We start from the raw sequence: 25000 nt of genomic DNA, 5'->3' as shown, positions 1-25000 counted from the left end.
CTTTTTGGTATATAAACATTGTATTTTGAGAGATAACCGGTTTCGTGTTGTCTTTTCAAATTTCTCTACTTCATTGTAACGTGTTCGTTCCTGTCTGAAAAAGAAGAGTTCTAGATAGGGGGAGGTAATTAGGGATTTCTTCCGGTATAGGGGAGATAATCGAAATCTAGGAGGTGGTAAAATTTGATTAATTTACCATGGTTTTGTTCTGTATATAACAAAACCATGGTAAATTAATCAAATTTTACCAACTCCTAGATTTCGATTATCTCCCCTATACCGGAAGAAATCCCTAATTACCTCCCCCTATCTAGAACTCTTCTTTTTAAGACTGGAACGAACACGTTACAATGAAGTAGAGAAATTTGAAAAGACAACACGAAACCGGTTATTTCTCAAAATACAATGTTTATATACCAAAAAGATTTTCTAACATTTTTCTAACATTTTTCTGACATAATTTAAATATATACTTTAACCATGTAACACAAGCCTTCTGTAGTTTTTTCACTCTTATTATCTTTTATACATCCAACCACGTTCTTTCATATACCAACTTTCTCACCTATATATATATATATATATATATATATATATACATATTATATATACATATATATATATATATGTTTGTATATATATGCTTGCATATATATATATATATATATATATATATATATATATATATACAGTGTACATTTAAACACATAAGAAATGGCCATAATCGGACATCTAACCCGCCAGAAGGAATAGTTAAAATCCAAACCACAATTAGGGGTAATTTCGAAAAGGAATGAAAGATAAAACATTTACCATTTATTTCTAAATAATATTTTATTACCCTGAAATTTAATGATAATAGTTTTTTTTTTTTTTTTGAAAGAAGATCGGCATTATTTCTATATACTGCTGATAAAAAACCGCGCTTGCGCGGTGAATTTGAAAAATTATAACATGTAAGCACGAGGCATGTTCTGTATTGCCTCGGGCTTATATGTTAATATTTGGCTTTTCTGCTGATGAGAGCTTCACCTAGCAAATTACTTTATTTGTTGAAGATAGCTTGAAATCATGGTCCAGGAAATAGATGGTAAACGTTTTATTTTTCATTCCCTTTCGAAATTACCCCTAATTGTGGTTTGGATTTTAACTTCTCCTTCTAGCAGGTTAAATGCCCGATTATGGCCATCTCTTATGTGTTTAAATGTACACTGTATATATAATGAATAATATATAGTCTATTGACTAGTTTTTCTACACGCTAGGCCACGGTGGTAAAAAATTTCTAAATAATATTTTACTACCCTGAAATTTATTAATATATATGTATATATATTTGTGTGTATATATATTTGTGTGTATATATATATATATATATATATATATATATATGAATAATCACAAATATTATATTATGAAATGTATACTTTCAACTCAACCAAGGACACATTTTCTTGTTTGTTTTCTTCTCTTTAGGTTGATCCCGGTCTCAAGTAAATTGTTATATCTTTGTTTCACTAGAGTATTCTTTTAAACAATATTTACTTTATATATATATATATATATATATATATATATATATATATATATATACATATACTTTCTTATTCCTTTGTTGATACCGTAATGGTTGAGAGGCTCTATAATCTCAATAACACCCAATATAGATTTATATCTTTGTGAGAGTATGTCAAGTAATGGTAATTCATTATTCCTTTCGCTGTAGTAAAATGTATAAAAGAATTATGAAACAGCGTTCCTATGAAGTAGATCTTTCAATCTCTCATTGACCTTGTCACATATTGCCGCCATTATATGTACATGTTAATGCTCTCTGCAGTCTCTTGAAATATGTCGTTAGTTGATGATCGTTTTCAGTAATAAAACTCGAAGTTTAAGTTTCCCCATTACTTACTAATATGCTATGCTTTAAGATACAACAACGATAGATGTGATGAGGTTTTTATTCAGTCTTGAGTTAACAATGTAGCAAATCTAGGAAAATAACCAGTTGCTGAGTTGATATAAGTTTTTTGAATCTAACAGTGATATGAAATATTTCTTTCTTTTTTATGCTTTTCTGCTCCTAATATCTATCAATGTTACGTTAAATTTGAAGGTAGTAAAACATTTTCCAAGTTGTTTTAGAATAATGAATATCTAATTTATTAACTGAATGCAGCAGAATATATCTATTTGAACTACGATCATAAAATCGTAGAGAATTTGGTAACTTTGTACTATAACCCATTTTGCATATCAGGAAATTGCAAACAACCAAGTCACCAATTTGAAATGCTACTCTAATTTGATTTTAACAGTAGTTTAGAGAACATTGCTGGTGATTTTGACACCAATATTATTAATGAAATATTGATGATCTTCATTTTCAAAGTAAATGTTTTATAACTATTTTCCATATTAGTGTGGCTTATACAGATCTTACCTTTGATACTTTGCATACATTTGAATCATACATGTATGAGATATAATGCCCTTTGGATTTTTGTTGGTCACTTCTGAATTTTTCTGTTATCTTCCTTTAGAAGGATATCTTTCATTACAGATTCCTCACACATTTCACTCAGTCTGCATCATCAATTCTCATCATTACATATACAAAGCAGTGTAGATTTTTCTTGAGATTACATGGTAAGCCTTTCATATTCAGTCAATACAGATTTTAAAAGCAACTCACTTTTTCTCGGTTTAAGTTGCTTTCTTCCAGATCAACCTCAACCAATGACACTTGAGATCAAATGAATTCCAATTTTCAGACGATACATCTAAAATTATCCCATTATCTTAGATACCATGACTTTTTAAGTAGTACGTTATACATCAAGGGTGATTGCTAATTCTAGCAAGTTTAGTGACGTCATACAGGTTTTCTTCTTTCCTCATGCAACCACAAGATACCGCAGGTAATTATTCTGAGTTAAATTTTGCAAGTAAAATGTGATATATTGATAATATCATATTCAGCTTATTCCGCTCCATTCACCTTAAACCATCTGCATTCATTTTCCATTTTCGTACAATATACCAGCATTTTAAACATGCTTCATAACTGCTATTTCTTTTCCCTTGAAGCTTATGAAAGAATCTATAGATCGTTGCTTACTCCACGAGAAATAGTAACCTAATTTTGTTTGTATCAGATCCTACCATGTGGAGGCGCAATGGCCCAGTGGTTAGGGCAGCGGACTAGCGGTCATAGGATCGTGGTTTCGATTCCCAGACCGGGCCTTGTGAGTGTTTATTGAGCGAAAACACCTAAAGCTCCACGAGGCTCCAGCAGGGGATGGTGGTGAACCCTGCTGTACTCTTTCGACACAACTTTCTCTCACTCTTACTTCCTGTTTCTGTTGTACCTATAATTCAAAGGGTCAGCCTTGTCACACTGTGTCACGCTGAATATCCCCCAGAACTACGTTAAGGGTACACGTGTGTGGAGTGCTCAGCCACTCGCACGTTAATTTCACGAGCAGGCTGTTTCGTTGATCGGATCAACTGGAATCCTCGACGTCGTAAGCGACGGAGTGTCAACAATATCCCCTTATAATTTTTAGTGAGGCGCAATGGCCCAGTGGTTAGGACAGCGGACTCGCGGTCATAGGATCGCGGTTTCGATTCCCAGACCGGGCCTTGTGAGTGTTTATTGAGCGAAAACACCTAAAGCTCCACGAGGCTCCAGCAGGGGATGGTGGTGAACCCTGCTGTACTCTTTCACCACAACTTTCTCTCACTCTTACTTCCTGTTTCTGTTGTGCCTGTAATTCAAAGGGTCAGCCTTGTCACGCTGTGTCACGCTGAATATCCCTGAGAACTACGTTAAGGGTACACGTGTGTGTGGAGTGCTCAGCCACTTGCACGTTAATTTCACGAGCAGGCTGTTCCGTTGATCGAATCAACTGGAACCCTCGACGTCGTAAGCGACGGAGTGCCAACAACAACAGATCCCACCCAAAGCAAATAAGAGAGATTTAAAATGATGTAGACCCGGATATATTAAAGCTTACAAAATGATATGTTCGCTGCATGAATGCATCCAAGCACGTCGCTTTATTTTGTATTTATCTGCTAAACAACAACACTTGTACATTTTTACAACAGAAGAAAGCTGTTAGAAACGATTGTATGTTTTGATACAACTGAATAAATGAACAGAAAATAACTTACAGAACAGCCTGGTGGATCGTCGTGTTTATCGTTGACACAGAATGTATTGTTTCCACTATATGAAAAATGCTTCTTGCAGATTGAAGATTCTACTTTTTTAACTTTTTTCTCTTCCAAGCGATTTGAATCATCCCCTAATTTTAAAATGAAACAAAATTAGAAAACTCAACATTTAATACAACGCGCATGTATAATGACATTTTAGATTTGACTAATCTAATTATTTGAAACAAAAACTTGGAATATAATTTTCAGTCTGTTCTTATTCCTAGATTATATTAGTGCAAAAATTCCTAATCCTGGACTTAGCTCACCAGCTGCATATACGAGTACATTAACAATAGAAACAGTATGTTTAGGTATTAAGTATTAATATCTTATTTACATAATATATAGATTTCAAATTTCTGGCAGAACCCCAACAATATGAAGGGAGGGCGCAAGTCGATTACATCAACCTCAGCGTTGAATTGGCACTTATTTTATCGATCCCGAGCGGATGAAAATCAAAGAAGACCGCAGCAGAATTTGAATTCAGAACGTAAGGATGGACAAAATGGTGCAAACATCTCAAGTCGCATACAATATCATTACTGGAAGATGTCTGCCATGCCTTAATGTTTTATGTATGTATGTATGTATGTATATATGTATTTACATATATGTTAAATAAAATGAGATAACAAGATCAAGGCAGTGTGATATTTCTGGACATTTATAAAGGGAAAAGTAGTCTCACAGCTGTTTCAGGGATGTAAAAGATATCCCATCATCAAAGACGATACGAGGAAATAATAGATTTCATTATATAAGAAGTTATTTCTCTCATTCCAAAATAACTTCTTATATAATGAAGTCTACTATTTCTTTCTACTGAAACTCTCTCATATCATTTCTGATGATGGGATATAGTTTATATCCCCAAAACAGCTATAAGACTACCTTTCTCTTTATAAATGTCGTAGAAATATCACACTGCCTTGGCCTTGTTATCTCATTTTATTTAACACGGCCCGCATCAGACTCCTCAATCATACTATTATTGAACCTGAAGTCTAAATTACTAGGAGTCTTGACGTTGAGTGAGAAGAGTGGGGAAAACGGAACGACGTTCCAGTGGAGTTCTTTTTGTGGGTGCTAGGGCCAGGCATGTAGGAGATGTGGACCTTAAACCCCCAGGAGGCTAGTGCCTCATTGTAGCAGGAGGCTGTGGCATCGAACATTTCTTGACTTGAGGATAAATTCATGGTCTTCTTGTTGTCACCCTTCACTGAGTTCTTGAACAAGATAGTGGGTGGCAGGAAGCGGTAGTGATAGAAGAGAGCTTCTCATTTGGCTTGCAGTAGGGCCTATGTGTACCGGAGTCCAAATCTAGAGTGACATCTAGGACGTCTACGGTGAGGCTAGTCTCGATAATACTTTAGAGTCCCATGGAGAATAGGGCGCTAATCATGTCCTTTCTAAGCCTATCCAATGTGGCCCGTTGGCTCCTTTAGAGATCGCCAGAGCGTCAACTCTGTGGAGACTGAATAGGACTGAAGGGAACTTCTTCCCTAAGGTGTCCAGGATGTTGAGTACAATAAGATCACATATGTCAGAGCTGTCGTAAACTCCCATGGTCACATCGAAAGAGCCTTCGCGTTCGGATTACTTGACCCACGTCGAACCTTTATTGAACAGCACCGTCCTCCTGCGGTGCATGATAATATCTATGTTACTATCGCTAATGTCCGTGAAGCTTGTAGCGAAGGAAAGTACCTTGGTCAATAATCCTTTCTATGTAGGCGGGTAAAAGTCGAAATGTTGAATTTTGTGAACCTTGCTCTGCATTAAAACATAAGTTCACCTCTTTGGTTCCGCGCCATAAGAAGGGACCAGAGTCCCTCTCTATGTTGTTGTTGATCTTCCTTAGATATGTTTGCTCGTCTCGCCATTTATGTATATATATATATATATATATATGTGTGTGTATGTATGTATGTATGTATGTATGTATGTATGTATGTATGTATGTATGTATGTATGTATGTATGTATGTGTGTGTGTGTATGTGTGTGTGTGTGTATGTATGTTTGTATGTATGTATGTATGTATGTATGTATGTATGTATGGGTACGCAGAAATTCCGGGATGGTGTCTGGCGTGCTGAAAGTCCACTGGGAGTGAGGCACCTCTCAGCTTCTGTTGAAACATGTCTCTAGGAGAAGGTCACTCTGATATAGAACCAGATAAGCAGGGAGTGGCATTGGACATTTTGGGAATCTTTGGTTTGTGCTAGAGATCATGGTTCCCCCACATCCTTGAGCCTGCAACTCATATTGGCACCAGACATCTTGTTCTGGCTTGTCTCTAGTTAATGTCAATAAAGTGGAGAGGGTCTATGAGGTGTTGTGCAAGCCTTATTGGACCTAAGACTCTACGCTTTTTCCCCCTATATGTATATATTTATTTCTAGTATATATGTAACTTTATTTTTAGTATATATTTATATATTTTTAGTATATTTTTATTTTATATTTTATTCAGAAGTCCTGCGCTGATGAGAAGGTGGTGAAGCATGCAATCCTGACGCGTATGAAGCATGTAGTCAGCAGCCTGCACGTAGGCGGCCCATGCAAGATATAAAGTCGTCTCCTTGTCGCCCAAGACAGCGATAGGATTCGGTTGCTGCATGTGTGTCTGAGCAGCTCCACTTGGAGAATGCACTGCTCACCAGGTGGCTGGGGAGGTTCTAGAAAAGGTGAACCAAAAGGTGATTAGTTTTTCAATTATTTTCAATATTTATACAATGAATGATAGTTTTATATAGAAATTATAAGTTATGATTGGATAAATTTGTGCCAGTATCTGCGGTTATACATATAATTAAAATTAAAAGGTTTTAGTTTAAAGTAAAGTAAGATATAATTATGTTGAAAGGAAATTTTATGGTTGCTTTTTTGGTAGAAGTTTTAGAATTGATTTGTTTATTGTTTTTTTTTCTTTATCATTGATACTTTGAAATTTTAAAAATAAACTAAGATTATATACCCTATTATTTTTTAATGTAAAAATTTATTTGGCGGTTTTACATATCCAGTTAGGGGAGTTTGTTAATATAATTTTATATTTCTAACAAAGAACCAAAATTTCATCAAACAAATAAATTAACATGTGATGGTAAATCAATTAATGCTCCATTTACAATCTGCAAAACAGGATGAGTTTTTCGTAATGAACTAAGCATATCTATATTTAAATACCCGTAATGGACCCTCACAATAATAACAAATTTTGACAACTCTTACTAAAATTAATAATAATAATACTCCTAAAAATACATAACAAAAAAATTAAAACCTCTTCTTACTAACCTAGATATACCTAAACTCACAATTTTAATTTCCATTATCTTTATTAATATTATGCTTACATCTAAATATGAATATATAGAAACCACATTCATCAAAAAAAAAAAAAACCAATAACCCCAGTTAGTATATATATATATAATCAACCCTTTAGAAAAAAAATTAAATTAGGAATAAGAATAATAATATATATAAATATTACCAATAAACACCAACATATACCAAAATTAATATATAACCATACCAAGAGTAAACAAAACAAAAAGAAATCCTAACTCTTATAATAATTCTAATTAATATAATCATAAACCCTAATCTCAAAGGTTAAATTTAAATAATTAATGTTCTAATAATAGAAAAACCTAAAGAAAAAAAGATTATCAACACCATATCAAAAAAATAAAATATTTATTTTAATCTATAACTTCCAATGTTATTATTTTAATTAAACTATCTTTTGTAATCTACAAATAAAACATCATCTTCCTAAATACTCCAACAAAAATTAAGATTATTAATACATATGGTAAATAGCTCTTTCAAATAAAATACATCAATAAATCATAACGATATCGAGGATAACTTGCACGAACTCAAATAAATAAAAATGTCGATAAGCCTACAACAAATGATATTGATAACCCCATAGAAATTCTCAAAAATCCACCTCCAAAAAATAACACCCTACACAAAAACCTTATAAACAAAATATATTTGAGTTATAACTTTTAATATAAACTTAGAATACATTTTAACCTTTCCCAACCCACTGATAGTATTCCTACATTTTCTCTAGGTAATTCTGAGTCTCTTCTACCTATTACTTTTTCGAAAACCTTAGCTTTAATTCTCTTAATTTAGTCCTGTTTTTCTAACTTTATTCCTCTCCCTTTTTTCCTCTTCCTTCTTCCCCCCTTTCTTTTTGTTCAGGTTCTGGCCATTAATATTATGGTTTTACTCATAAATAATACTAACCCACATTAATGTTTACCGTTTTTAAAATTTAATAGTATCTTAGAATGTCTAATGGAATTAAAAATTCTTTTTATGCATTTGTGTGCATTTAAACTAGTTTAAATATCATTTTACAGAATAATAGAATTAAAATTTCTTTGATTAAAACCCTTTCTAACATGGAAGTATCCAAAGAGCATTTGAGGCACATAATGCTTTATGAGTACAAAAAAGGAAACTCTGCAGCCGAAGCGACTCTAAACATACACTCAGTTCATGGAAAGAATGCTTGAATGAAAGAACTTGCAGAAGATGGTTTGCAAAATTCAGAAGTGGAGATTTCAGCCTTGAAAATGAAGATCGAACAGGACGTCCAGTCGAGTTTGATGATAAGCTCCTTGAGGCATTACTTGAAGAAAATCTTGCATTATCAGTTGAAGAATTGGCAATAAAGCTCAGTTCACACCAGACAACTGATCATCGTCGTCTTCAATAACTTGGAAAGGTTCCTAAACTTGGAAAATGGGTGCCTCATGAATTGTCCGAAAGCAACCGCAAATCCCAAGTTGAAATCTGCTCTTCTCTCCATTCTCGCTAACTCATTTCATCCTTTTTTGGATACACTTGTGACTGGTGAGGAAAAATGGATCTTCTATCGAAATGTTAAACGTCGTAAACAGTGGCTTGGTAAAAGGGAAAAAGCTCAACCACAACCGAGAAGGGAACTTCATGGGGAAAAGGTTCTTCTCTCTATCTGGTGGGATTGCAAAGGAGTAATTCACTTTGAATTGTTACCACCTAATGCAACAATCAATGCTCAAGTCTACTGTCAGCAATTAGAGCGTTTGAACCAAGCTTTAAAGAAAAGAAGATCCGCTTTAGTGAATCGAAAAGAGTGATGTTTCATCAGGACAATGCGCAACCCTACAATGCAAAGATCACATCACAGAAGATCGAAGAGCTTGGTTGAGAAAAAATTCCTCATCCACCTTATTCTCCCGACCTTGCTCCTTCAGACTACCATTTGTTTCGTAGTTTACAGAATCATTTGAGGGAGTTTTACATTGATGGGATTAAAAAGCTTGTAAATATATGGAAGGAAGTCATAGGTAATCAAGGAAAGTACATTGATGATTAAATTTCAATTAAATAAAACATTTGATCACTTGTTTACTTTATTCAAAATTCGGACAGAACTTATGGGATGATCTGATATATATATATATATATTTGAAGAAAAGCAACAAAAATTCAATAGGTTATAGCTGTACGTACGTTTCGTACAAACTTAATTTATTCATGTAGTGAGAACACTACATAAAATGTACAATGAAAATGTACTCCTCAGCTGCATAATGGAATTTCATTTTAGACTGTTGAATGACAGCCCAGTCAAGATGGCATTTTTTCTTCTCTTACTCTTGTTTTTTGCACACATCTACAAAATGACTTTCTAAAATGAAATTCCATTATGCAGCTGAGGAGTACATTTTCATTGTACATTTTATGTAGTGTTCTCACTACATGAATAAATGAAGTTTGTTCGAAACGTACGTACTGCTATAACCTAGTGATTTTTTATTGCTTTTCTTCAAATTTTATTCACCAAATCTCTTGATTTTATTTTTGGTTTTTACCCTACCAAATTCTGGTGCCTCAAACATTTTAAGTACCACATTTAATCTTTTGATTAAATCTATATTATTATATATATATATATATATATATATATATATATATATATATATATATATATATATATATAAGAAGAAACGAAAATGAAATTAGGAAGTTAATAATTAATTATAAATTGGTCATCTTCGCTTCTTACAGCCGTTTCAATTGATACTCAATTACTTAATTACAAATTTGTACATCAAATTTACAGTTATGTGACAGAGTCCTCTGAAATGAATTGATAAGACCACATATAAAATCCAAAGGTACGTCTGTTTTCCTCTGATAAAATTATACAGATGTCACATGTAAATTTAATGTACAAATATGTAATTGAATAAATGAGTTCTAATTGAAACGGCTGTAAGAAGTAAAGATGACCAATTTGTTGTTAATAATAAACAATTACTAACTCCCTGATCTCCATTTCCTTTTCTTCTTTTAAATGAATATAAACTATATGCTTCATATAAACCTATTGTTTTAAGGATATTCATTCCCACAAGGTACTACGTATTCAACTAGTATTTTCTTGGATAAAACAATCCCTTAACGAGGTTATCATGTCTTGTAATATATATATATATATGTGTGTGTGTGTGTGCGTATCTACTATATATATATATATATATATATATATATATATATATATATATATATATGCCTACGTGCATAATGTACAGGATCATGCATATACGTGCACTAGCGCTGCTCCAACATGGCCACAGACTTTGGACAGAAAGGTATAAAAGACTAAAGAATGCATACATTTACGTATAATGTATGTATTCTTTTATTCTTCTGCTTCTGTATCTCCATAACTCTCTCGGAACTTCAAAAGTGAAGTACTATTGTATTTGGGAAAGCAGGTTTATATGCAAAATATTACCATATATATATATATATATGTATATATAATATCTATGTATTATATACACACATATACATATAGTATATATAATATATATAAATATAATAGTTATATATTATATATATGTATATAGTATATATGTAATATATATATATATATAGTATATATGTAATATATATATATATATATATATAGTATATATGTAATATATATATATATATATATATATATAGTATATATGTAATATATATATATATATATATATATAGTATATATGTAATATATATATATATATATATATATATATATATATATATATATATATATTGTATATATGTAATATATATATATATATATAGTATATATGTAATATATATATATATATATATATATATATATAGTATATATGTAATATATATATATATATATATATATAGTATATATGTAATATATATATATATATATATATATATATATATATATAGTATATATGTAATATATATATATATATATATATATATATATATATATATATATATATAGTATATATGTAATATATATATATATATATATATATAGTATATATGTAATATATATATATATATATATATATATATATATATATATATATATATATATATATATATATATATATATATATATATGTCTTTGTGTGGGGATGTTTTGTGTATATCCGGATGTATATATGTATGTATTTATATATATGTGTCTATATGTAGCAGCAAGCGTGTGAATTGTCACAAATGAATAACTATTCATAAATCTACATGCATACACAAGTAGCTTTACAGTACAACCTCGCAGTACGGATGCACAATTATACGAGTAATTTGTTATACGAGCCGGGACTCGTGTGAATTTTCTTCTTGAAGTTCGGGTGGAAATCTGCAGTAAGTGTGAGTTTCATACAGGCTCTGAGCTTGCACACGCTCTCCCAACAAGCGCAGCTTTCGTTCGCTCAGGTCACGTGTTTATCTCGTTGTGGTAGCATCTTTGTTGTATTTTTTCTTAGTTTTGTGCGCTTTTTGTGATTATTTTATAATAATTAATCGTGTTAGGCATGGTAACTAAGAAGGTTAGTGCAAAGGACAGTGTCGAGAAGAAGAAAAAGCTGATTACAATAGAATTGATGAAGGAAATCATTGATAAACATGAGAGAGGAGTGTGTTTAGTGGACACAGCTCCTCAATAAGGCCAAAGCACGTCGACGATCTGGACCATCTCGAAGAAAATGCATTAGACAAAGGCCGTTACAATAGAAAAGCCTGTCTCCAGTCTCTCCAAGCAACGCACATCTGCCCACCAAGAGATGGAAAAATTACTTGTCCTGTGGAAAGACGAGAAGCAACTCGCAGGAGATACGATTACGGTGATCATCATCTGAGAGGAAGTACGAGCGCTGTATGGGGATCTTCTGAAGCAGAATCCTGGAACATCGACGGATTAGCAGACGTATTTAAGGCCAGTCACTACTGGTTCGATAATTTTAAGCAGAGGGCTAGTGCTCATAGCGTTGTCAGATATGGAGAAGCAGCGAGTTCTGACACGAATCAGCTGAGGATTTCGTGCTTGAATTTCGTTAGCTCATCGCAGTCGAGGAGTACATCGCACAACGGGTATTCGACTGTGATGAAACTGACCTTTTTCTGGAAAAAATGCCCAGAAGAACCTACAGAACTGCAGAAGAGAAGAAAATGCCAAGCCACAAGCCTATCATAGGCTAACTGTCGCCCTTTGTGCCAGTGCGAGTGGAGACTTGAAGATTAATCCATTCAAAAAACCCATGAGCATCCAAGTCACACAAAATCCTGAAGGAGCAAAAAATCAAGTCATGTGGAAGGCAAACGTTAAAGCATGGGACACCAGGCAATTCCTCACCGAGTGGTACAACCTTATCTTCGGACCAGTGCCTTATGGAAAACGATCTTCCTATCAAGGTCCTCGTCATCCTCAACATTACTCCTGCTCACCTTCCTAACTTCGAAGATGATATCCTGGACGAATTTAAATTCATGAAAGGTCTATACCTTTCACACAACACCTCGCCTATCTTGCAACCCATGAAACAACAGGTGATTTCTAATTTTAAGAAATTGTACACCAAACTTCTGTTTCGTCGGTGCTTTGTAGTCATCGAAAATACAAATCTAACCCTTCGTGAGTTTTGGAAGGAGCACTACAACATTGTTAACTGACTGAAAATCATCGATGAGGCCTGGCAGGGTGTAACGAGGAGAATGTTGAATTCTGCATGAAGGAAACTGTGGTCAGACTGCTTGTCCGAAAGAGACTTCGTGGAGTTTGAGTCTGAGGCAACTGTAGTCGAGGAGACAGTGTCTCTTTGTAAGTCCATAGGCCTCGAGGTTGATGATAGGGAACATTAACGATCTTGTCGAGAAACACTCAAAAGAGCTGACAATAGATGAACTCCTGCAGCATCAGGAGCAGCAGCATTCGGATGCGGTGGAAGAGACAGGTTCCCCCGAGTAGGATAGTGTAGCGGACAAGACTATCTCTACGAATGATATAAAAGCAGTGTTGGCAAAGTGGCAATATGTTTCTGAGTCTGTAGAAAAATATTATCCTGAAAAAGTATCTGCAAGTCGTGCAGCTGCTTTATTTAATGACACTGCTCTGGCGCATTTTTCTAACATTTTGAAATGCAAGAAAAATGAGACTCCTCTTGCTGTTTCTAATGAAACGACCTGCAGGTGTGAAAGGTGAAAGTGTGTCGAAAAACCTAAATTAAGCGAAAGGAGAGATAAACGCCAGAAATTGTTCTTCCAGAAGTCTTAATGGAAGGAGATTCTCCTTCCAAACAATAATACACCTCCTTCCCGCTCTATCGTCTTCCATGCACACAACTCGTCCCATCTTAAAGGTAATGGCATTAATGAAACCAGCTTACATATTTCTTTTGCATTTTCTTTTATTTATTTTTATTTTTGTAATTTTCCTTGCAACTGCATCTATTTTGTTTTAAAACCCATAAAAATTTATTTTTAGGTGGTTTTGAGGGGATGGAACGGATTAGTTATATTTTGATTAATTTCAAAAGACCGCCAAAGTCGACTTTGCTTTTCATCCTTTCGGGGTCAATAAATTAAATACCAGTTGCGTACTGGGGTCAATCTAATCGATTGGCCCCTTCCCGTAAATTTTCGGGCCTTGTGCCTAGAGTAGAAAGGAATTAATTTCAATAGGGAAAATTGATTTGTAAATCGAGTAAATCGTAAAACGAGCTCGGTCCTTGAACGAATTAATCTCGTACTGCGAGGTATCACTGTATATTGTAAATCAGACAAATCTGTTATGCAATAAGAATCTTAAATATTTATAGTTGAAAATATATTTTGTCTTACCGAATCCAATAGCAAAACAGTTCCCATCACTGGGCATAGAGTGTTCTGGCAAACAAATTGGCTGTACAGAACGTGACATCTTGATTTCGTCCTTCACGTGAAGAATTGTAATATTATAAACTGTGTTCACTTTTTTTGTCCAGATTTCATCCACATCATATTCATCTCCACGATTTTTCCAAGTCGATCCAGTTTTTATAAATATATTCTCAAGCGATGTATCCCTATGAGAAAAAAATATTGTTACACATCATCATCATCATCGCTTTTCCATGCTAGATGGAGCGAATGTGTCTATTGTAAAGGTTATCATCATTTGATTTCGTCTAACACCAGAGGTTTGCCCTCAATTCTCATTTTATTTCTCACCTTTCTTCTATACTTACTGTCTCTTCAATCTTTATTCGACCCAACTTTTCGACCCATCTTGCAGCTGTCCCTTACAAATTAGATATTGTGCATTTAGTTGTGTTTGCATCAAGCAGTGCAGAGTGTATCACTTCAGCCGTTTGATATAAAAGGATATCCTACTACACAATACAGTAACAAAAGTATTTGATATAACCATCAGTAGATATGGATGCGAAAACGCACACACATGCACTGTATGTTTATGTGTGTGTGTGTATGTGTATGTGTGTGTGTGTGTGTGTGTGTGTGTGTGTATTAGGTGCAGAGAAATTACAAAAGACGATTATATTTTGTAAGCAGTGTACGAAAAAACTCAGCAGAAGTAGTGTTGTGAGCATTTGAAGAAACCATGACACGCTACACATGCTGTACATCTAACGTAAGTACAGGACGAGGAATTTGGAAAGGCAATCAATTATAATGATTTCAGTACATGAAAAGCACTATGCTTCAGAGAGCACAGATGGATGAAAAGTAATGGTGATCATGGCAGGATATGAAATCGAAAGGAAGAGCTGCAGCGAGTGACACAAAACAATTTGGCAAAACACATTTTACCTGTCAGTCTATTGATCATGTATAGTTAAGCAAAAGATAAATAATATTTCATAGTTGATGGGATTAAAGTAGCAGTACAAAGCCGCGATAAAATCTATTATGTATGTATATATATACACACACAAAGTAACAAACTAAGGGAAGGAATTCGTTCAAATAGTTGCGTAGAACACCCAGTTCAGTAGCATATAAATAAGAGTATACTGCAAATTGCAAACAATAAATTAAATAGAGAGATTCAATTGACAATCCAGTAATTTATTTGTATTATAATATAACGTAATATACTATGAATATAATACAATATAAGATAACTTTAAAAGAACCATTAAAAAACCAAAAGAGCCAACAATTTGTTTCGACTTATATATATTATTTGATTTATAAACAATTTGTATCTATTTATTTATATAATAAGTCTCTTCAAAGCTTTGGGTTAAAGACGAACGAAATTCCGTGTGAAAGTAAAAAATCAATTCAAAATGCCTATGTTTATGAACCTGAACGTTAACTTCTTAACTCCATAAACAATTACAATTTACAACACAACAAAATTTTAAGGGACAAAATAATTATCGAAATATATTTCTATATATCTCAAATAATATTAATCCAAATTCGTTTAGGTCGAAAACAATATTTGGCTATTATAATAGCATACAACATCAATATATAAGTATGTAAATTTAGTATCAGCGTCTTACTTAATCTAGAGACTGTTATAAAACGTGTAAATAAGTATAAATGATAATATAGTATTATATTGGTAATATATAACAACTCTTCCCTTTTATTTAAAGTTATTGATATATAAATAAAGATTGTTTTAAGTAACTAACAAAAACAAATGGTCTTTATTCATTTAGTGGAAATATATGCAATTTAATCGTAAATTGTAATTGCATGATTAACAATAGTAAAAATATTCCCAAGAACAAGTGTAGTAACTATACCTTGTAAAAAAAAATAGATATATAAATGGACTTCAGTCAAAGGATAATAAATATACGCCATATGCTAACCAGACACACCTAATGATGTTAATTATGATAAAGATAATTATATTTGGTTTATTATTCCTTACGCCCGGCAAATAAAAATGAATTTGGTCAAGATTTTTACAAGCCTATATCTATGTACTTTAATAAAGAACATAAATATAATAAAATAATTAAAAATAAAAGGATTAGAACAGGATTTTCAGTACCTAAACGTTTGTTTAGAATTATCACTTCCTTTAATAATGAAAGATTAGACAATTTTTACAAAAATAGAAATAATAATCCTATTGCAGAGAATGACCTAGCTAGAAATTGTGATTGTAGATATAAGGATAAATGCCATTTTAATAATTTTGTTTACAAAATGACATTGTATATAAGTGCAGAGTTGATTTGGAATAGAAAAATTATTTTTACATAGACTCAAAGTAAAAATTTATTAAAAAACGAACCGCAAACCATGAGAACACCTTTAGGAATAGAGATAGGTTTAACAGTACTAGTCTGAGTAAACTAATTTGAAAATTGAAGGATAGTAATAAATTATACGATATAAATTGAAAAATACTTAGTCATGCTAGATCGTACAAAATTAATTATGCTAGATGCAACGTAGTGTAGATGAATTATTTCAGATATTAACATAGAAGAATAAATTACTTAATGAGAAAGGCGAGTGTTCTATCTTCTAAGTATTATTCTAAATATGTGTTTAGAAAATTTTATTAAGTGTGTATATATTTGTACTCGTATGTATCCATTTATATGTGTGCATATGTATGTGTATATGTATGACTGTATATTTATATATATGTATATATGTGGGTATACGTATATATGGTTATGTTGTTTGTATTTATATCTGATGCTATGTATATTTCGACATGTGTATGTTTGTATTTCTTTTTTTCTTTTACTGGTTTCTGCACGGAGACTGAGATCATGCTGGTGCACCACCTGTATTTACTCTGTGTTGTTTCAGGTATTGTTTTTGGTGAAGCAGCGAGTTGACAGCGCTGTTCTACTTTGCGTCTCCAGCCGCGATGCGGGTTCATCTTGTATCTCAAACAGAAACCTGTCCAGACGTTCCTTGAAATCTTCCACATCAATACACACACACACACACACACACACACACACACACACACATACATATATATATATATATATATATATATATATATATATATATATATATATATATATATATATATATATATAGGTGTGTGTGTGTGTATGTGCATGTACATGTGTGCATATTTATATATATATATATATCTGTATGTATATGTTTGTGTGCAAATTTACATATATATATATGTATGTTTATATGTAGGTTTGTGTATCTATGTATACAAAGGTAAAAAAAAACTGTGTATATGTATGCGTGTATGTGTATATATATGTATTTGTATGTATGTATATATATATATATATGTATATATATATATATATATGTATGTATGTATGTATGTATGTATGTATATATATATATATATATATATATATATATATATATATATATGAATGTGGGAATATGTCTATGTATACATATGTTTATGTGTATAACTGTATATGCGTATATATATATCTATATAAGTGTATATGCATGTGTATGCGCACGTATGTATGTGTATATGTATGCATGTGTATGTGCGTATATGTCTATATGTAAAACTGAATGTCTGTAAACATATATATATATATATGTGTGTGTATATATATATATATATATATATATATATATATATATATATATATATATATATATATATATATATATATATATATATATATATATATATATAAACAAGTAGTAAATGAGTATATGCATATATACGTACAGGTATGTGCATACCGACATCCACCTGTATGTATAGGTGCATATCTAGGTACAGGACATTGCAAACAAAACGTAGACGAGAAAACACACAAGCCACATAGAGAACATTCTTCTTCATCAGCTACCCCCGTTTTAACACCGGCGTTTCGAAGAGCTGGGCTAAGTATGTATATCTTTAAGTTTTGTCATCTTCTCTATATAATAAAAGTTGGAAAATTAGTTTCTAGTGTATTGATTCAGAATATTTTTGAATCTTTCTAGTGTAAATTCTTGTAGTTGCTGAACATATATTATTATATTAGTAATTTAATATTAATTACAAATTACAAATAAGATATTTTCAGTGTACTAAATAATTATATTCATCAATGCATTCATCTAATTTCTTAATTAATTGATGATGATGATGATGATGATGATGATGATGATGATGATGATGATGATGATGATGATAATAATAATAATAATAATGATAATAATAATAATAATAATAATAATAATAATAATAATAATAATAATAATAATAATAATAATAATAATAATAATAATAATAATAACAACAATGATATTGATAAATGAATAGTTTTATTTGACTTACTAACTAAATTTAATAACCCGAATAATAATTCTTATAGTATTATTTATTTTATATCTTGTATTCGCATTGTAACAATATTATTTTGTTACTTCTGAAAAAAATTCATAAAATTTGGATATATACTAATTATAGTCCTTTGTCTAAAAACAAATAATATTGATTAGATTTACCGTGGATCGGTATTCAATCCTTGTTTTTGCTTGTCTTACTTTATTTTATATACTGAGTTCTCCCATAATATATGTATATACTTTTCTAATCTAGGCACAAGGCAAAAAATTTTGGGGGAAGAGGTTAGTCAATTAGATTGACTCCAGTACGCAACTTTCGACCCCGAAAGGATGAAAGGCGAAGTCAACCACAGCGGAATTTGAACTCAGAACATAAAAAGCAGACGGAATACCGCTAAGCATTTCAACCCCTGCGTGCTAACATTTCTGCCATCTCGCCGCCTTATAATATACGTATATTATAAGGCGGCGAGAATAATTACCGTGAATAATTCTTTTTTAAGTAACTTCAAATATGGTTACTTCTGAAAAACTCGTAGTATTTTGAAATCCATTATTATAGCCTGACTTTTGGGTAATATAGGGTGTAGTTGTTGTAACTCAAAGTTTCTCTTCATATTTACTACGGAGTTCTCCCTCCGATTAAGTAAATAAAGAACATTTTTTGTTAGTTTTCTCTTCATATTTATTTCGAAATTCTCCCTCCGATAAACTAATTAAAACAAGAACATTTTTTTTATTTTGTTAGTTACTTTAAATAATTTTTTTTTATATCAATAACTTTATATAAAAGGGAAGAGTTGTTATATATTACCAATATAATATTATATTAACATTTATTATTATTTACACGTTTTATTACAGTCTCTAGATTAAGTAAGACCCTAATTTATATACATGTATATTCCATATATATTGTTGTTGTATGTTATTATAATAGCCAAAGATTGTTTTCGACCTAAACGAATTTGAATTAATATTATTTGAGATATATAGAAATATATTTCGATAGTTGTAGATTCTATTTACTTAATAATTTTGTCCGTTATGATTTTGTTGGTTTTAATTGTTTTAATTGTAATTGTTATCTAGTTGAAAAGTTAACGCTCACGCTCATGAACATAGGCATTTGAATTAATTTTTTTACAATTCAACTGTCCTTTCACACGGAATTTTGTCTGTCTATAAACCAAAGCTTTGAAAAGATTTATATAAATAGATACAAATTGTTTATAAATCATATAATGTATATAAGTCGAAACAAATTGTTGGCTCTTTTGGTTTTTCAATGGTTCTTCTAAAGTGATCTTCTATTATATTATATTCATAGTATATTATGTTATATTATAATACAAATAAATTACTGGATTGTCAATTAAATCTTTATTTAATTTATTGTTATATATATATATATATATATATATATATATATATATATATATATACTGAGTGGTTGGCGTTAGGAAGGGCATCCAGCTGTAGAAACTCTGCCAAATCAGACTGGAGCCTAGTGTTGCCATCCGGTTTCACCAGTCCTCAGTCAAATCGTCCAACCCATGCTACCATGGAAAGCGGACGTTAAACGATGATGATGATGATGATGATGATGATATATATATACACACACAAACACATACAGTCGATAATGTTAACAAAATACTTACAGGGAGTAATGAGGAAGAAGGACATGGTGACTGTCGATTATTACTGCAGGGATTTTAAAAAACGAATACGTGTCCCAAGGGGATGTATATTGCTTATGGACTGACGCAGACCAGGGCCATTCTCCATCCAAAGCGAATTGTCCACTATTGCTCATTGCACTGGATTCAATAGAGCCCATCATTCGAGTTCCACATTCTGAGATTATGACGAAAAGTTAAATAAACAAAGAAATAAATGTAAAACAAAATATTTCAAGTTTTTCCACAAAGAACAGTAATTGTAAATGTGTTTTAAGAAACAAGTTTTAACAACTGCCTATTTGAAGTAGATTCAAGAATTCTAAAGCATTGGAAATTAGCACGAATTATTAGATCGATTATTTTAAAAGCTAATCGAGAATTTTTCTCTTCCATCAAATTCTTGGCATGGAAATTAAATTGTAATTGGCTTTTAGACAGTCATCATGAAAAAGGAGATTAAGTGACTTTAAATAATTATGGGATCTTTTTCCTTTGAACGGCACATCGAGAAATTGATTTTTTGTAACTAAACACTTTCAAGCTTCGGACACTGATAGAATGTGTCATATAAAACATTTTTTATTCTTAGTGTTGTTGAGAAAAGTTTATATTTTTAAAGTTATTTCGTGTTAAAGTTGTCGTATTTCGGTAATTTCAACCAATCAATGACGTGTATTCAGCTGAATAAAATTACTGCTGTTGTTTGTCAACAACAACTATCGGCGGTGTATATTTCGTTTGTCACTGTTTTTTTAAGACATCGGTCGTGCGCTTGTACTGGTTTAGGCTTTAGGGCTTTAGGGTTAGGGTTAGAGGTTTAGGGTTAGGGTTTTAGGGTTAAGGATAGGGATCTAGAGTTAGGGTTAGCGTTCGGGTTTTAGAGTTCGGGTTAGGGTTAGGGTTCTAGGCTCAGGGTTAGGGTTTTTGGGTTAGGGATAAGGTTTTAGAGTTAAGGTTTGGGTTTAGGCTCAGGATTAGGATTTTAGGGTTAGGGATAAGGTTTTAGAGTTAGGGTTTGGGTTTTAGGCTCAGGGTTAAGGTTTTAGGGTTAGGGTTAAGGTTGGGATTTTAGGGTTAGAGTTACGGAAAAATGTGAGAAATGAAGAAATTGGAGGGGGAAGGGGAAAAATGTCTTTCCGAAAATATTAGCTGAAAAACAGGAAAAAAAACTAAAAATAGTAGAAATGCACGAACGATTGTGGTGGTGCCATGAAGTAAACATGCTTCAGATACACTCGTTTATTCATACAAACGTAACTGAGATGAAATGTCATAAATAACAGTGACAAACGAAATATACACCGCCGGAAGTTGTTGTTGACAAATAACAGCAGTAATTGTTTTCACCTCCATAGATGTCATTGATTGGTTGAAATTACCAAAATACGAAAACTTTAACACAAAAAAACTTCGAAAATACACAATTTTCTCAAAAACGCCAAGAGTAAATGATGTTTTATGTGACACATTCTACCAGTATACGAATTTTGAAAGTATTTAGTTACAAAAAATTATTTTTTAAATGTGCCGGCCAAAGGGAAAAGATCTTAATTATGTATCCTAAATATAATTACATACTTAATCTTTAGATTCATTTGACAATTCCATTTCTTAAATCATTCGGTGTACCATCTATGGACTATGTCACACTCTCAAACATAACATCCAGAATAATTTACTGCTAACCTATCACCTGATAATATGAATCGTCTTCTTATTCTCTGCTACCACACTTGGTACTGATCTACATCTGCAAGTTGTTAATTATGCTTTCGAAATAAGGTCGTCCTCGTCCATAGTTTCTACTCCGTCAAAACGTTACGGATTATCTGCAAAAATGTTTTGTCACTGTTGTGAAAGGCTCCTGAACACCCCCATCTAGTTGAAAGTGGACTAACGAATTTCACTAAATAAAAACTATGTGAACTGTCAGGGTATTTGACAGTGTTGGTCGACCGTATTGGTTACTGTGTTATTGCGACGCGTGTTGGTTTAATATCGTACCTACGTTCGAGTAGTACGGAGTACGTTTTATGTGAACATGATAATTCTGCGGTAGGTTATTTTAGATAACATCCAAATATTTATTTATTCTTTTACTATTTTACTTGTTTCAGTCATTTGACTGTGGCCATGATGGAGCACCGCCTTTAGTCGAGCAAATCGACGCTAGGACTTATTCTTTGTAAGCCTAGTACTTATTCTATCGGTCTCTTTTGCCGAACCGCTAGTTTACGGGGACGTTAACACACCAGCATCGGTTGTCGAACGATGTTGGGGGGACAAACACAGACACACAAACATATAAACACACACATACACACACACACACACATATGGTGGATTTAGTAGACGGAAACTGAAAGAAGCCCGTCGTATATATGTATATATATATATACATATATACGACGGGCTTCTTTCAGTTTCCGTCTACCAAATCCACTCACAAAGCTTTGGTCGGCCCGAGGCTATAGTATAAGACACTTGCCCAAGGTGCCACGCAGTGGGACTGAACCCGGAGCCATGTGGTTGGTAAGCAAGCTACTTACTACACAGCCACTTCTACTCCTATTTGGGTAACACTGTTATACATCCGACGTGTAAGCGCACGTCATAAAAGTCACCATCCTTCCTTCCACATCTACATTCAATACTTTTCTCTTTTCCCACATTTCTCATTCAGTTGCAATAACTTTCAAAGGATCTGATTTTTATACATCAGGTAAGTTTTATGAAATTTTTCTTGTCTGTATTTCTGAAATGAATTTAGATTAACAGGAGAATTGCCTCGAAGAAAGATATGAATATATTTCTTCTCCCTTTCTATAAATGTTAGGCCATATACTTATAAATGAAATTAGTTTTAATTAAATTTTACTTACGTCGTTCACTACACTCCAACTTCGTGATGTTGCATTCACTGTTAAAAAAGAGAAGTTTTATTAATGCATTTATTATTGTTACAATCTTATCAGTATAATGTCACTACGTGTGGAGGCGCAATGGCCCAGTGGTTAGAGCAGCGGACTGGCGGTCATAGGATCGCGGTTTCGATTCCCAGACCGGGCGTTGTGAGTGTTTATTGAGCGAAAACACCTAAAACTCCGCAAGGCTCCGGCAGGGGATGGTGGCGAACCCTGCTGTACTCTTTCGCCACAACTTTCTCTCACTCTTACTTCCTGTTTTTGTTGTGCCTGTAATTCAAAGGGTCAGCCTTGTCACACTGTGTCACGCTGAATATCCCTGAGAACTACATTAAGGGTACACGTGTCTGTGGAGTGCTCAACCACTTGCACGTTAATTTCACGAGCAGGCTGTTCTGTTGATCGGATCAACTGGAATCCTCGATGTCGTAAGCGACGGAGTGCCAACGAACAATGTCACTACGTATCATTATAAGAGAGCAGTAGCCTGCCAAGTTGATGGAAAGCTGAGCAGGGAAGAAGGACTGTAATTCATATTCAACAAAATATAAAGGCGGCGAGCTGGTAGAAAAGTTAGCACGCAGGGCGAAATGCTTAGCGGTATTTCGTCTGTCTTTACGTCTTGAGTTCAAATTCTGCCGAGGTCGACATTGCCTTTCGTGGTCGATAAATTAAGTACAAATTGCGTACTGGGGTCGATCTAAATGACTGGCCCCCTCTCCCAAAATTTCGGGCCTTGAGCCTGTATTAGAAAAGATATTCAACAAAACATGGCGGAGTCAATGCTTAAAACTTTTCAATCAGGATGAAAATCCTATTTGTCTCACTCAATAGGCTGTTGGACTAAAAATTGAAAGTCGTCAGTTGTTTCCTTTCAATAGAACTGCACAGTCAATAGTTAAGATGCTTTCCTGTCGATAATACAATCGGTCTGAGGTAGAATTGCTTAGTTTGCAATCAGTGCTAGTGCTGTAAATTTGATGATTCTCTTGTCTAGTTAAAGGTATTCGTTGTGTTTTGATTCTGATAGTAGTGCTAATATGACCTATTCTCAAATTTATTACAATCATTTTAAAATAAGACACAAATATAAATGAACCTACGATTGGTTTAGTTTACCTTACTTGAAATAGACTGAGTGTTTTACAGGAAAATAAAAACAGCCATTTAGTTAAGATACTGAGTTATTTGCCCGTATATTAAAAGATCAAATCTGCTGCAGGTTATTTGTTATGCGCACAGCTGCCAGATAGTAGATACTCAGAATATATCACTAAAACTGAACTGAAGCCAAGAATAAGTAAGTGAGAATAATACCTATGATACTCTGAAATTTCATTTAGGAGACTTTTATCTATCCTTTGCCGCATATTATGAAGTACTAACTATCAAAATACATTTTGTTGCCAGAGAGATTTTCTCTATTGTGTATATTATGCATAAATAAAGCACAGTGCTACAAGCAGCAGAGATAATTCATGTATAACTCATGAGTGTTTTATAATCCAGCGGAAATGGATACCAATCTACTAATACTAATGAGTTACCATTT

General features: G+C 32.8%; 1 protein-coding gene across 7 annotated transcripts in view; it reads right to left on the bottom strand.

Annotated features, from left to right (window-relative positions):
- The window catches only part of LOC106881162 (MAM and LDL-receptor class A domain-containing protein 2), a 232956-nt gene that overhangs the window by 12034 nt on the left and 195922 nt on the right, over window positions 1-25000 (bottom strand). For all 7 annotated transcript variants that reach the window (XM_089349698.1, XM_089349694.1, XM_089349695.1 and 4 more), the window contains 4 exons: window positions 23407-23444; window positions 20504-20699; window positions 14418-14641; window positions 4183-4316 (listed from right to left, as the gene is read on the bottom strand). In XM_089349698.1, the coding sequence (XP_089205824.1) occupies window positions 4183-4316; window positions 14418-14641; window positions 20504-20699; window positions 23407-23444 (592 nt within the window). The remainder of the gene's footprint in view (window positions 1-4182; window positions 4317-14417; window positions 14642-20503; window positions 20700-23406; window positions 23445-25000) is intronic.

Source organism: Octopus bimaculoides, chromosome 3 (genome assembly GCF_046866305.1).
Source record: "Octopus bimaculoides isolate indiv1 chromosome 3, ASM4686630v1, whole genome shotgun sequence".
NCBI classification, from domain to species: domain Eukaryota; kingdom Metazoa; phylum Mollusca; class Cephalopoda; order Octopoda; family Octopodidae; genus Octopus; species Octopus bimaculoides.
Note: the sequence above shows the minus strand (reverse complement) of the source record. Positions and strands in the feature narration are given on the sequence as shown.